Consider the following 16,056-nt stretch of genomic DNA (forward strand, 5'->3'; position numbering starts at 1 on the left):
GCCGGGCAAGAACAAATGATAATGACAATGTAAACCTGCAACACAATTCCCTCCATCCACCCCTGGGCGAGTAATAAAAACATCTTTGTCCTCCTGTTCCTTGTCTGTAAGGGTAATGGTGCATAGGGAATGAATCCAATATCTGCAGTAGGTGAGAATGAGGCACCATTGATCATGTCTCGCAGTGAGACACAGATTATTCAGGAGGATTTTTATAACCACCTACTCTGTATCCTACATGCATCCTTGGGGACAAAAGAATACTTGTCCTACATTTCAACCCTCGGTAGCAAACAAAACGATAACTACATTCAGAATGAATTAAACTGTGCAGATCCACAGGCCGTGCGGGAAAGAGGAATGTGGGCAGGAAAATGGTCAAAAACAGGTGATAAGCGCAGCGAGAAGAGAAATTTTTCCCCCCTTTAATCAAAGTTGCATTAAGAGCTTGTAGCCAAAAAAGAATGTAACCGAGAGAGCAAGGTCAAATGAGTCTGCTGATTAATCTATGCATTTGTGCACAAACATAAACCATCGGCCTGAAGGAAACTTTCTGTCTCTTCTCTATGGTTTCTAAAAATAGTTTTCACCACAAAGATCATGCCTTATAGCACTACAGCCGCTACTGTCTGAGCTCAGGTTATGTCAAAAAAAATATCACATGCCATTCAGCCAGCTTTTATTATCCCTCTAACATAGCAGCTTGTAGAGTTAATGCTTATGAGCTTTGTGCATGTCAGGTTGAGTGTGAATAAAGCTGAACATTGTAACTTGTTACCTATTCAAAGTCTTTTTTCATCCATGGATAAAAAAGGAAGCTTGATTCTTTTATAGGCATCCTTAAAGTACTTCAGGAACTCTTCATCACTGTTCTGGTCCATAGCAGCTTTAAGACACTGGTGTACTTCCTTTTCTAATTAAATTGAGGTCAGCTCTTATTGAATGTGCCTCTGTGTGCCATGTTGGCACTGTAAAACAAGTAGCTCTGCAGGATCCTCACTCTTTCTGCATCCACTTTTTCAAACCCAACACATTATATTTCCACCTGCTACTTTTCTTTATTATTATTTTTTTTTAGATTGGCCACCTCCCATAGCTGGATCAAAGACTGCTTTAATATGACAGGTTACACCAAACCTGGTTTTCCAAGTAAATAAATCCAAAGCACTGCAAAGGTATTCATATTTCTTAAAACTTTTCATATTTTGTCATTCAATGAATTTTATTGGGATATTTTGATGTTACTTTGACAAAGTAGTCCATAATTGTTTATTTTTGTTGAAAAGCCTTTCAATTGAGATAAAGGATCTCTTCTTTGGGGGAGTCCTAGTGAAAACGGTAAAACACGTAATCTGGAATTTGAAGGAAATTTTCACAAATAACACTCTGATGTAGCACACTTACACAGCCCTTTGACCTGTGAAAGACCAAAACCACTGCTTTCAGCTCATGTAATTAGTAAAAGGAGTCCATCTGCTTATTGTTCATGGAGGCTGTGGAGGAGCAATAGAGGTCTGCAGCCTGGGTGGGATGATGTGTTGACCGGACAACCATTTATTGCACCTAAAGCAAATTTTCTTTTTATACAACAAATAAGACGATTAGAAGTCCTAACTCTAGTTTGCCACAACTAGAGACACTTTAACCATGCAGAAGAAAATATCTGGTAAACATTTGTGTTTTTGGTTTATGTGGAAACTGATACATGCAACTGAAAACTAACAATGTGCATCATCCTGAAAACAGCATTTTCAAAGTTAAACATGGTGGCGGCAAGGCTATGAGGATGCATTTCTTTAACTGGGCCAGAGGTTCAACTTCCAGCTGGACAAGGATCCTAAAAATACTGAAGGAGCTATAATTGAGTGGTTTGGTTCAAAGTATATTGATTGTTAGAAGAGTCCAGTCAAAGTCCATACCAAAATCCAATGAGCTATTTGTATCATAACTAGAAAGTTGCATGCTATGGATGCTCTTCATCCAATCTGACTGAGTTTCAGCTAATTTGCACAAAAGAAACAACAAAACTTCCAGTTTCTAGATGTGTGAAGCTGTTAGAGACATAACCAAGAGAGAAATGGAAATGTTTTCAATACTTTGTGTCGGTCTGTCAGATACAATCCAAATAAGATGCTGTGAAGTTTGAGGTTATAATGTTGCAAAATGTTAAAATAGGTCGAGGAGTAAGTCCTGTCAAGCATCTATGTGGCTCTACTTCTTTGTTTGTATTTTCACTACATACAGTAGAAATCCTCGACAGGTCTGTTTAGCTACTTTGTCTTCAATGTTTACCGGGTTGAGGATAAAATGAGAATTTATGTTTTTGATATCAGTATTTCCAAGAATTAACTCATTTACTGGTATCAAATAAGACTTCCCTGAGTTTCTGGGGACGATGATTTTTTAGGTTTCTTGAGTACCGAGCAGAAAAATGGCCAAAATGGCCGCTGTCATTGTATAGCAGTTACCATGTAACCTATTTTAATCCACTGTTGGCTTGGTGTGCCTCTTATTTGTAACGACATGGAGGGTGAATGAAGAAAATTGTTCTGCTGAACAAATGGAGTCATCATCCCTTTAGAGTTTGAAATAAATGGGTCAGGTTTGCATTATGACCTGGATTCTATGTCTAAGCTGTTTAAAGCAGGGGAACACCATGACAAGACATCAAACAATACTCAAGAGGAAGCCTGGCACTACATTCACTAATTATTCTAGAGGTTTCATGGGCAAATGTGTGGAAAACTGTCTCTTTTTTTCCATCTCCACTCACCTCATATAGATTTAACTGGCTCTGGCCTCTGCATAGCTCTTTGTAGCTTGTTGTGAATTCACCAATGAAATCGTGACTGGTGGGGAAAAAAAACACAAAAAGTGTGTCATGAGGACGATGAATTTAGTGAAAAAACCACAGCACAACTTCTGAAACGCAAACCTTCTAATCTTTATTCTGTAAATTACTTTTAATACTGGTAAAACTAGTTGCAGAAATAGAAGTTCAGGTTTAAAGCTATTTCATAAACAATCATAACATGGAGTGAAAGAACATAGAGGATGTAAATTAATACTCTACTGTACAAAAAATTTAAATAAGATGTTAAAATAGTTAATTCATTACATTTGATTAAAAAAAAGTGTTGAAACAAAGTACAATGAGAGTTTTACAAATTGATGTTGATCATTACCTCCCATCTCTGTCCCAGTCATACACCTCCACCTTGATTGTCCTGTGAAGACACCACAGCAAGAGAAAAGAGTTCATTTCCATAACGAGTTCCAACTGGGATGCCAGCAAGAAGGTATGGTATTTAGGAAGTAATACAAATTCAAAACAACATATTTTTTATGGATAGTGGGTAAAATTGAAACTCTAACAATCACATCATCTTGCTGTTTCTGTGCCAGACACATAAGCTGCTATATTCTCCACCTACAGATAATGAAAACACAACATTTAAGAATAGAATAATATATCAGACCAATAAAAATAATTTGAATACAGCAAAGGTTGTTATTTCCAAAAAGTGCTTTCAGTCTCACAAACAAGCCTCATCAAAACCCATATTCTGATTGATGGAATATGACTGTGTTAGCCTGAGAGGATTTGATAAGAGTAAAGAAATGCTGTCTCCATCCTTTTGAGCTGAAAGGGGGTAAAAAAAAAAAAAAGTATCAGGATACGTCCCTCACCCTCCCGTTAGCTGCTGTCAATCATGTCTCAGGGAGTCCAAAAGAAGACGGGATGACAGAGGGCCGCCCTGCTAACTCTGACCTGAACTCATTCTGTCTGCACCGTTTACCGACATTATAAAGTTGTTTAATCCAATCTTTTTATTGTGAATCTATTCTCTAATTACTGTTTGAACATTTTTTCCGAATCAGAGTAGGAAAAAGCTCATTTTTGGACACCATGGGAGAAACTTCTAATGCATGTTGACACTACGGATAACTTCAGGCTGGTGATGAGTTGGCATTGAAATAGTTATCGGTTCCAAGAAGAGACTTAGAGCACCTCCTTAGCTTCAGTTGCAGTCCCCAATCAATTTCACTCTCGTATTGCTCGCTGGAGTAGAAATGAGAGCGATTCCACTTTCTGATCACTAACGGAGCCAAGTGATTACAAGAGTTTTATCAGATTCGCACGAGGCTGAAAGATGTGATTGCAGAGAGCAGAGTGTACTTCCTCCTTATCATTGTGATCTTGTCATTATCTTGATTTTTACTGTAGAAAAACATGAGAAACATGGAACAAAAGTAACAAGAAGTATTTAACCAACAGTGCTTTGCAAAAATTATTCATAAACCTGCAACTAGGCCTGTCGCGATAAACGGTAAATCAATTAATCGTACGATAAATTAAAACTATCGACGTCATTTTAATTATCGGCATTATCGTCTCTTCCGGCATTTTTTCTCATTCTGTTCTGACGCCAAATGAAAAAAGGCTCAACTCCGGTGCTCTCCACTGACTCCTCCCTTCCTCATTTTACTTAGTGTAAAGCCCAGCACACAAGACACGATCTTGGAGCTGTCGGCCGATTGTCGGCCCATTGTCAAAACCTGACAGACCACACATTAGCCGACAGAAATCCTAGGTATAACTGTTCGATCGGGTTCGTTCCTGCCGTGTGATGTCCAACAATGGGCACAAAATAATGGCTACAAGTTCAGTGAACTAATTTTAAAACCAGGCATTAATAAATGCTTTACTACAATCTACCTGCAATGCATGTGGCTAGTGTCAGCGTAAAGTCCTGACTGAATGAAATTCATTATAACCTATTTACGTCACGTTAACGAAGAACAGCTGAAAAGTTACCGGGTTTATCAACTGCGGTAGCAATTTCGCTCCAACTCCTCCCCTTGTCATTTCTATATTCTTTGCATGTTGAATAAACATTAATGTTGTTTCCACGTATCATCTCCAATGTCCGCTGGACTTCGGGTTGCGCCATGTCAGCTGTTTGGGATTCCCCGACGTAATTTCCCCTCAGAAAGCAGGAGGAGAATCCGCGCTTTCTGATTGGCTACCTGTCACATTCAACAGGTGTCCTTAAAGCTCCCAGTCGGGGAAAACCCCTGATTTAGATCGGAGCGGTAACGACGACACACCACACAATCTTAGAAAGACCAACGTTTTAAGATTGTTGTATGGGGAAAAATAGGAGCAAAAAATCATGTAGTGTGAAATATTGCATCAGGTAGTCGATGTGCCCATCTTCTCTATTTAAATCTAATTATTACTGAAGGGCAACATAATATACAGACTTCATAATCTGCACTCTTTTGGTTGAATGCAGTATTTATTTACACTTTGGCTTTATGTTGTTTAGTTTTTTTTTTCAAGTGAGTTTTTTGTTAATGGAGACTGAGAATCCATTTTATTTTTGTTTTTGGTTGTTTTGTTTATTTTGTTTATCAGTTCCAGTGTTTAGTGTTCTTTTGAAAATAAAGTGCATCTACCTTTGGCAGGAAATCGCATGCATTATTACGTCATTTCCATTAAATCAGTGTAAAAAGGTCTTCAAACAATATTATCGTTTATCGCAATAATTTTTGAGACAATTAATCGTTCAGCAAAATTTGCTATCGTGACAGGCCTACCTGCAACCTTTACACTTGTTGTTTTAAACATGTATCCAGGTACTTCACTCCAATATCTATCTAGCAAAATTCAGTGACACTAATTGCTGTTTTAGAAGTAGCGTAACTCAGAAAGGAAGTTCAACTGTGTGTTTCTGCGAAGGCGTCAAAGGGGAAAGGAGAACTATCAGCATCATGAAGAAACATCAGTCACAGATAAAACTGTGGAGACTTTTTATTATACAACAATAACCAAACCTGTTCAACTCATCATTTGTAAATGGAAAGGGCATGGCACAACTGCAAGACATGGTCGGCCAGACAAATGATACAAGCAGTGATGAGGCCCATGATAATTCTGAAGAAGCTTCAAAGAGTCACAGTTCATGTGGGAAAAACCTTTCAGCAGAACTTTTATTGTAAATTCTATAAATTTGACCTTTTTGTACGAGTTGAAAGACGAAAGCCAACGTTGAAAGAAAGCTATGTGAAGTCCCGTCTGCAGTTTGCCACAAGCTGTGTGGGGGAAACAACAAAGAAGGTGCTGTGATAAGATCAGGTCAAAATTTATCCAACAGGGACTCAGGAAGTTCATGGGAGGTAAATGGATTTAAATACAGCACCAACCCTGTAAAAAAACTGTTCAAGGTGACAAAAATAATAATAAAAAATAAATCGTCCTTTGTTTGAGGTTCACCTTCCAGACAGATATTAACCTCAAACATACAACCAATTTGTCCTTAAAGACAAAAAACATAAAAATATATATTTTTAAACAGGATCACTAAGAGAAAATTACATTTTAAACTGAATTTTAAATGGTGCCAACTAAATTCAGAACAGGAAAAAACCACAGCAGACCAAACTATCAATATTTTGTGATAAAAGTGAGTAGAGCCTAAATTGCTAGGGGTTTCTTGTGCCGCATAAAGCCTCAAAGGGAATCAGACGTCTTTCATGCCTCTGCTCCATCTGTCTGACCCAATTAGTTTCTCTGGACAGGTGAGCAGAGGCAGGATCGAAACATCGAAACGGGGAACCTTCGTTGACACCTGGTCTGGTGAAGAGGGCAAAGTTTAACATGTTCTCTTTCACTCTCATGAATATCTGCACCTACACACTTTGATGATTCGACACACACACACATGGACATATGATGTCAGGCTCTTCTGTTTATCCCAACCCACTGTCAACATCCACAGAACAACAAGTGCAGCCACTCTCCCTCACTATCTTTGTTTATCCTCTTATTTCTTATTTTCCTGTCAAAACTCCTACTGCTGCTCGGGTGCCTTGGAAGGCGGCGGTTTGCCATGAAAAGACGCAGATAAGATGGAAGATGCCGCTGCCAATAAGAGATGTGAAATGCTGAAAGGTTTCCACTGTTTGTGGGTGACTGAATGAGCAGATGGGGGGGAAGTAGGATTTGCAAAGAGAGAGAGGCCTTTATGGAACAGTGAAGCAAGAAAATTGACTCAAACTTGAATTTGATGCATTTTTCCATTTACTATTAGAGATGCATCGATCATAAAGTTTGCAGCCAATTTCCAATCACTTCTGTGTCTTTCAGTCACTGAAAATTAACAAATTTAATAAAGTCCTCCAGATTATGCTTCAAATAAAGATCCTGGACCCTCTGCTATTGAGAGACATTTACTTGCTGGAGGCGTGGATACAGTTCAAGTTTTACCTAATTTCAATCGCTGATATAATGCCCATGATGAAGTTTATCTGAAGTTGCCAGTGCTGTAAACAACCAACCTCCAGTGCGAAAGGAGAAGAGCTGAGCTGAAGGAGATGACTGTTAATGTTAATTACTGAACAGTTTTGTTCACTTCCTCCACTTCTGATGCCAAAACTACAGGACTACAATTCTGAAACATCGCAGAAAATCAACGTCATCTTTCACAACTTCTTCTGTTTCCTGATTGGCCTGGTTGAAATTCTACTAAAGAAATCAAGCTCAATGGGAGGAAGCGTAGACGGGGCATTGAAGGGAGATGAGAATCAAGTGCAATTGCGTAGAAAAGCAATGGATAGGCAAGGACAGAGGTATCACTACAAATAAAACCCAACTAAAAATCCCAGCAAGATCTAGAGAAACTCATCCAGGCGTTTATCTTTAGTTGCATTGATGACTGCAACAATCCTCATAGCTCTGCCTAGAAAATCAATCAGACAGCTGCAGCTGATCCAGAACGCTGCTGCCTGTGTTCTGACTAAAACTAGGAAGATAGAGCACATAACACCAGTTCTAAAGTCCCTACACTGTTTTTTGTGTTTTTATGATGTAAGGCACTTTGAACTGCCTTGTTGCTGAAATGTGCTATACAAATAAACTTGACTGATTGATCAAATGAGTTGCATGATATATTGCTCTCTGCTTGACAAAACACACAGTGGTTCTCGAACTTTACATTGACATTTTCAGCTGTCTTCATCATCTACAACTACCATGATTAGCATTACTAGCTGTCAACTGTTTTCCAAGCAGACCTTGTATGCTGACTTTGCTGTTGTCAGCACAACCTATTAGCACTTAGCTATTATGTATTCACTGATCAGTAAAAAGGGGCATTTTTAGTTTTCAATGACTTCATAACACATCAAGCCTGGTGAAGGAAATAATCGGATGATTTTAGTCATTGGTGTGTTTAAATTATGTGGATCACAACAATGTGAGAGTTAGGTTTTGTTTAAAAACTCAGACCTCTGCAGTTTGTTTGGGTATGACTGTATTATTTAACATTAGCTGTGCGAGACCAGTCAGCCTACCTTTCATAGTCCCCATTGCAGAGTGCTCTGACAGGGATGGAAAAGGGCTCCCACACAGGATTCAGGGTATTCTTCACCACCTCGGTCTTGTGACAAATTGTAAACCTGGAGCAGAAGATGAACAGAAACTTACAATCCTGAAGAAGCACAGAGCTTCAAAACAAAACCAGGATATAGAAAAAAATCTCTCCACAGCAGCTTTGTTGTGTTTGAGACCAATTCTGTCCGCCTGTATATGTACACAGCTGAGTTAAAAGAGGCCTCGGTATGAATTCTTCTGTACTCGACTCCTTTCATCTCGAATCTTTACGCACATCAACCTGGCTTTAATCCCCGCACAGAGAAGCAGAATCCAGATGTAAACTCACGTGCCATCCTCGTTACTTCTATAGAAGACCATGAAGGGGTCTGACTTTCCAAAGAAGTCCTTTTTATCCAATTTGTTGGCACAGAACTGCATGGTGGCATAATCCTACAAAGGAAAAACCACAGCGAGAGTAAAGGACATTGTAAATCTGTTCTTTTGCCTCTGTGTCCCTCCTGTTGTTTGTTTATACATGCTGTTTGCCAAGATATAAAAGCAGTGAAGCACCAAATAACAGGCAAAAATGCTCACTGAATTCTAATAGGAGCAGAGCAAAACCAAGCACTGGGTTCTAGTTTGTGAAAATGTACAAATGCATTCATTACCATTTTTTATTATGCAACTCTTGTTTGCATCGAAAATACCTTTTGTGTTCAGTATAATAATAGTAACAATGTGAGGCACAGAAACAGATTCTAAAACTTCGTACATGCAGTAATAGGCTGGGAGCTGAATATGAAACTACAGCCAACAATACACTAGAAAGGCTGGTATTATAATAATTATACTCATTTAGGCACCAATTCATTGTTCACTGCTGGATTAAGGACAATCTCTTTGAGTCCCAGCTCTCTTGATTACTGATAGTTTCTCTATATTCTAAATATGAGCTTGCATTCCAGGATGATAAAGCGTTGGACAGTTAAATGATCACATGAGGAAAAAGGTGACCTTATTGATGGTCACTAACAAACTTCAGCTCATCACTATTTAAGCTTTGGTAAGAAACCAGTCAAGTATTAAATGTGAAGGCAGGTAAAAACCTTAAAAGGGAAAGTTTGTCTTAAATAAGATACATTTCACATACGTTTCACATAACTCTGGTATCACCTAATATTTTTTTTTATATATTTTTGAGCATCAATTGGCTCTTTTCAGATTACGCCAAATTAAACCAGACATATTTGAAATTGCTACCACTTTAAAACACTTCCATACATTTGTACAAGGCACAATGTGGATTCTTTGTCCAGCCTGACTAATTAAACCGAATGAAAATTACATGCAACTGAATTTGTCATTATTATGATTTTAAAATCATAATAATGCACAGTGGCGCAGTTGGTAGCACTGTTGCCTTGCAGCAAGAAGGTCCTGGGTTCGATTCTTTCTGCATGGAGTTTGCATGTTCTCATGTTCTGTGTGGGTTCTCTCCGGGTACTCCGGCTTCCTCCCATAGTCCAAAAATATGACTGTTAGGTTAATTGGTCTCTCTAAATTCTCCCTAGAGGTGAGTGCTGTATGTCTTTGTGTTGCCCTGCGACAGACTGGCGACCTGTCCAGGGTGTACCCCGCCTCTCGCCCGGAACGTACCTGGAGATAGGCACCAGCAACCCTCCCGTCCCCATTAGGGACAAAGGGTGAACAGAAAATGGATGGATGGATGATTTTAAAACAGGTGCAAATTTACTATGATGGGATTTTCTGACCCTGTCAGTCAAAATGAAAAAGTTAGAAGAAACCTCTGCATGACACTTTCTGAAATATTTCATCAGCCAACAAAACTATTTTCCCCAAGGTCTTGCAATTCATTGTTCACTGAAAGGCTGGTATTATTATAATTATATTAGTTGAGATCTTGAGTGTTCTTCTTTTTGGTCAACAATATTTTTCATATTGTAACTCTCCCATGGTTGCTGTTGTTGCTCGGTCTCTTTCTTCTTGTTGAGTCACGAACAACGAGTTTTTACTAAGACAGGTGAAATCTGCAGTGCCATAGATGTGACTGGGTTCTTTTGTGATCTCTTTATGAGACATCTGTGTACTACTGGAATAATTTTGGTTGGCCGGCTGCTCCTGGGAAGATTTATTAGTGTTAAATGTTTTGTTTTCCATTTGTAGATAATGTCTCTCACTGGAGTTTAGTCAAGTCTTAAAGCCTCAGAAATAGTTTTACAACCCTTTCAAGACTGATGAATGTTTTTGTCTATTCTTCAATTACTTTAGATTGGAGCATGCTTTGAGCTTTTGGACATTTTTAGACTTTGTCAAGTTATCAAATTGTTATTAGGTTACTGTTTACTAACTTCTTAATTTTACTCACCTGGCAGTAATCAGGCCTGGGTGTGTCCAGTGAAACTGAACTTAGCTTTTGAAAAAATGGCAAAGCAAACTTAATTCTCAATATTACATGGACCAATTCCTTTTACATTCATGGTTACATTGGTTTGGATGGGTATTTGCTTCCTTTATAAATTGAATCATAATCTTAAAATGGTATTTTGTCTGATAATAAAATTTGTTTGATGACTTAAATCATTCACCCGTGACAGATAAGCAAAATTGAAAAAGAAAGAAAAGAGTGTACATTATCGTTTAAGGACCTGCAGTTTTACTATTTCAATTGACTGAATAAATAATTTTTTATTATCATTGTGATTTATGGGTTGCACACGTATTTCTTTAAGACACACTGAGAAACATTCAAGAATAAGTGCTTCTTGCATATGGGAATGTAAGAGCTGCTATTTTTACCATGCACGTTCACAGGCTTCTAGCTTTTGATGCTGCTATTTGATCTGAATCAGCAATGTGTTGAACACGGCCTCTATTGATTGCTTTGACCCACATCAGTGCGGCACGATCCGTCTGTGACCTGCCTCACACTAACCCCTATCACATCCCTCAGACACAGACGCAGCACCGACCCGACTGCTCTGTTAAGGCAACTGCAGAGAAAGAAAAGTGAATTCCCCTCCTGCATGAAAACACTTCGGAGTATCCTGCTCAAAATGAGCTGACTCCGTTATCTGACTCTTTTGTTCCAATAATAATTTTTGATTTTTCAAATCAGCACAGATTATGGTGTGATAGAGAAAAGCTCTTTAAAACAGCCCGTGCTGTCAGCTAAAGTGGCTGCTGTTCTTCTACTTTCATTTCCTTGCGTCATTTTCAATTATTATCATCTTTTTTAACCAGCTAGCAAAAACGGTAGGGAGAGTACTGATGGGAACCAAACCTATGGAGAAACCCATGTGCATTTTAAAACCTAAACTATGTCAAGCTGTCCCTTGGTGGCTTTTCACAAGAACATCTTATTTCACATGTTCCCATTAGGTCTATTTATACAAATAATGCAGCATAGCAAAAGAGTTTGCTAGTGTCAGTCACCAAAGCCCTTTGGAGCTGTCCAAAACCCACCATGCAACAACCCTGATGCAACCTCTACAATCAAACTATCATGGCAACAGTGCGCCTTAAGCCCTCATTAGGTGCAAATAACACATACCCACTTTGGTGCTGTGCAGTTTTCCCTCATTAAGTGAGGAAAAAAGCAGAACATTCATTTCAGCCACTGAGGTTCAGCAGCTGTAGCAGGGGAATACAGAGTGCAGTCTGCATGCTTTTCTCTGCTTTATCCAGATAGCGCCGCCGCACAGGATAAGTGGCAGAGCGATGCTCCCTGTCAGTTTCCCAAAGTGGGGCTCTCCTTTCAAAGGGCCACAAAGCAAGTCAGACAAAACCTGAATGCATGTTACATAAGCTTCCATGGCGTCTTCAGGACAGCAGAGTGCAGTGAATCACCCAGTGAATCACGTGCCAAAGCATTATATGGACATTAACGCAGCTCTTTTGTATGTTTCACGCATCAATTAATTTCCTCTGTTTGCATTTGTCCATGATGAATGAAAGACAGAGGAGGAGGATTTCTACAAATGTGAGGATGAGTTTGGTCAATGAAAGAAAGTGCATGCACAGAGCGACATTTGACAATTTGAATTCAGTACAACACTGGAAATATTTGCATAAGAAAAACACCTGACATAATCATAACAATCATTCAGAAAATAGGGTTTAGTGCAGGGATATGCAGTAATTTATGTTTTTATCATCCATGATTGACTTTCTGGTGTTGCTTTATTCATAACAAACACAAAGGGATACAACTGAGAGCATGCCTCCCATAATGCAGAAGTATTCATATTCCTTTAACGTTTTTACTTTACACAACCACAGGCATCAATGCATCTTGGGGGATTTTATAGAACAGATAAACAAACGCAATAAATGATTGTGATGTAGAAGTAATAAAAAGTCAGCATTTTAATAAATTTTTTTTACTAATAAAACTTTGGAAAGTGTGCTATTTATATGTATTGTTGAGGAAAAATGATTATTTTTAGTGCTTAATACAGTTAATCTTACGGCATATCTAAAAGGTATATTGAACATTCTGATTTTGAACAAATTTCTTAACTTTGAACAGGTTTGTGTTAAGGATTTAAAACTAAACCAGATGGGTAAGTATTCAAAGTACAGGAACCAAATGCAGATCAAAGGGGATCTCTCAATGAGGCTCCTGCTGTGTTATCAGAGGACAGGAGGCCATAAAATTAGCATCTCCTGGAGGGCAGTATCACTTGAGCCTGGAGGAGAGAAGTCTGTTTGGTTCACAGAAGATCAAAAGTCTTCCAGAACCAACATCTGGGATGGTGTAAAACTAAATACAACATAAAATGTTGAAACCACTAACATTTAATTTCTAAGACATTTTTCTAAGGACTAATAGCATGTTTTAATGAAGATTGTATTATCTAATTTTAGAACTACTAATCTAGTAAATGATGAATGTATTTGAAAATTGTACCATCTGTGACAATATCAGAATCAAATGGAAATTGTTTGAATGAAAATGTTTTGTTTAGTATTAGAAAATTGCTCAGGATTTATGCTAAATGGGGTATACTTAGGATTGAATATTATATTTCATAGGTTAAAAAAGGAATTATACCTCATTTTGTTCTGTTGATTTTATGTGTTATTTTTGGCAAGACTCAATCTTTTGAGGTGCTGGGTGCAGAGGAGCAAAACTGGTTTTGTGAAAGATAACCTTTCTTTGAACCAAATTACTGGATTTAAGTTTGTCCTGAGAATTTATGTAAGGAGAGATAACGGGAGAGACTTCGGATTCCACAGGTATCTGTGAAATCTTATCTTATGTTTTTCTTTACCCAAATGACCGTAGAACCCAGGAGGCCAGGATGCAGCTGTTGGCTCTTTTGTTGAACCAGAGAGCAAATGGCCTTTGATCTTTGGCGTAAATTAGGGGGAGTTCTAAGTTTCTCTGAGTGTCCAAGGTAGCTTCCAGTTGGTCAACCAGAGGTACACCTTAATTGAATATATTAAAAAGGAAAGACACACCTTCAGTATAAGAATTCGTGCACAGGAGTAACAATTCAGAAAGCTGCCACTATTTTGCTTTTTTGCATCGGCTCTCTCCAAAGACGCGTCTTTGCCTTTTCTTTCTCTATTTTTTCCTGTCTCAGGTAATGAATGTATATCTCTGTTCCTCTGCAGTTTTGTTGATAATTCATACGTTGCTTTGTATGGGATTAAACGCTGTAATTCTGTGACGTCAACACGCATTGTTGTTTTCCTTGTGGCCGCACGTCGCCCGCTGAGAGTACCTGGGATCTAGAGGAAGAGAGAGCCAAACTTTTTTCCAAAGTTAATTTATAAAATATTCTTCCTTAATAGTATCCAACGTTACTGTGATACTACTAAATAAAATTCAGTACAACCAATGGTTTCGAAAGTCACCTAAAGCGTAAATAAAATCTGTGTGAGTAATTAAATGTCAGTATAAATGCAGCTGTACTTTAAATGTCTAAAAGGTGTTTGGCAAAGATTCAAATTGGGGTTACTTTATGAAACAATTTTTATATAATATACCTAAACATTATTGGTACATTATAATGTTTCAATAAAATCCCAAACCTAAATCCAACTGAGAATCTGTCGTAAGTTTGATGTTTAAACACACAGACCGTCAAATCTGACTGCATTGGTAAAATTGGTAACAACATAATTCAAAAGACTAGAAGCTGTTAATGTACAACTGATTTATCTAAAAAAAGAAAAATCTGTTAAAAATAATATTACATTTTGGGCTTAATTTAATGTGACAACATTTGAAAAATTGAAGGGAATATACACATTCCTTTTCAAGGTGGCACTGTTGTTTGAAAATATATATGAATTATATCTCTTAATATGTGCCTAATATTTTTATTAGCATTATCCTTCAGAATAAAGCTTAATATCTGCTTTTCTACCATATAAATCCTGCATTAAACTTTCCTTAAATTCTCTACTTGCTATGCCCAATTCATTTGTGGTGTGCACTGTGGTTTGCAGCTGGAATATGCAAAGAGGTTTTCTTAAAATTTAAACCAGAAGGAGCTGCAGAGAGACCAGGAGGAAGATCTGAAAGCAGGCCAACCAATGCTCATGTGTGCAGGAGCAAACCAGGAGGAAGTCTTTGATCCATGCAAAGCCTGTTTCTCTGTCTAATGATACCTGGCAAATCCACCACGAAGGCTCGAGCCAACCCTGCAGAACTTCCTTCCGTTGATTCCCACTCCGCTCAATTTTCCTTAAATAAGAGCTGCAGGCAAAGCAGCACCTCAGCTGCCGACTTATTGGTCACAGGCGGATTACTTGATAAACACTATCCAGATGGACGGTAGGAATCCTAAACCATCACATTTCAGTCATGTGGGACATCGCCGACAGCAGCATCTTCACATCTACTTATCTGTCTTTTATTCTAACTACACTTTCTCAAGCTGCCGAGGTAATAATGTCTTTCAGGGTTAAAATCTGTGCAAACAGGGCAGGTCTGGAGTGGCACATCTTTCCATCTCTAATTGGCCAGAAACAGTCATTTGTACCGGTAATGATCATTTGCATTTATATTACTAATTCGCCTCCTGAAGTGGTGCTTTGCACTGATGTTGCTAACCGCCATCATCGCAGACGCAATGCACCTGATGACTCACAGCGGTCCTTCAATGAGCATGAGCGCCGACACAGGAGTGTAACAGGGCAGCTTATCATGGCAGGTTCATTATCTGCATCAATCTGATCTGCCTCTTCCTAACAGAAGACTATTTAAAACAAAGTAAGACAAGTCAGGTCAGGTAAAACTGCAGTCAAACTCAATGAAAGTACAAGGGAATTAACATAGCTTTGAACTCTCAGAGTATTACACGTTATGTGGTGCAATAAAACAAGAATATGGTCACTTAATGGGTTACTGTACAACCTCAAAGGGAGGCCCAGTAGAGCTGCCCAGAATATCTTACTGCTCTCTGCTGCTATGCTGGCACAACTATAATGCTGTTATTTACTATCTTCATTTAGCACTGAGGAGAGAAAGCCAGTGAGTATTACCGGACACTGGTTATTAATGTGGACTCATGGATTAACACCACACAGCAGAGTAAAGGTCCAATTTAGTGATTGGAAGAAAGGCGGTCTCATTAAATAACAATTCATGCTTGTAGCATATTCACTAGGTACACAATTTGCAAATGACAAACGCTTTCGCT

At 38.4% G+C, this 16,056-nt stretch overlaps 1 protein-coding gene across 2 annotated transcripts in view; it reads right to left on the reverse strand.

The window, feature by feature from the left end:
- The window catches only part of cpne5a (copine Va), a 90,045-nt gene that overhangs the window by 29,194 nt on the left and 44,795 nt on the right, over positions 1 to 16,056 (reverse strand). For both annotated transcript variants that reach the window (XM_032573285.1, XM_032573278.1), the window contains 4 exons: positions 8,727 to 8,830; positions 8,359 to 8,463; positions 3,186 to 3,227; positions 2,774 to 2,849 (listed from right to left, as the gene is read on the reverse strand). In XM_032573285.1, coding sequence (XP_032429176.1) covers positions 2,774 to 2,849; positions 3,186 to 3,227; positions 8,359 to 8,463; positions 8,727 to 8,830 — 327 coding nt within the window. The remainder of the gene's footprint in view (positions 1 to 2,773; positions 2,850 to 3,185; positions 3,228 to 8,358; positions 8,464 to 8,726; positions 8,831 to 16,056) is intronic.

The sequence above is a fragment of the Xiphophorus hellerii genome, chromosome 1 (genome assembly GCF_003331165.1).
Source record: "Xiphophorus hellerii strain 12219 chromosome 1, Xiphophorus_hellerii-4.1, whole genome shotgun sequence".
Lineage (NCBI taxonomy): Eukaryota > Metazoa > Chordata > Actinopteri > Cyprinodontiformes > Poeciliidae > Xiphophorus > Xiphophorus hellerii.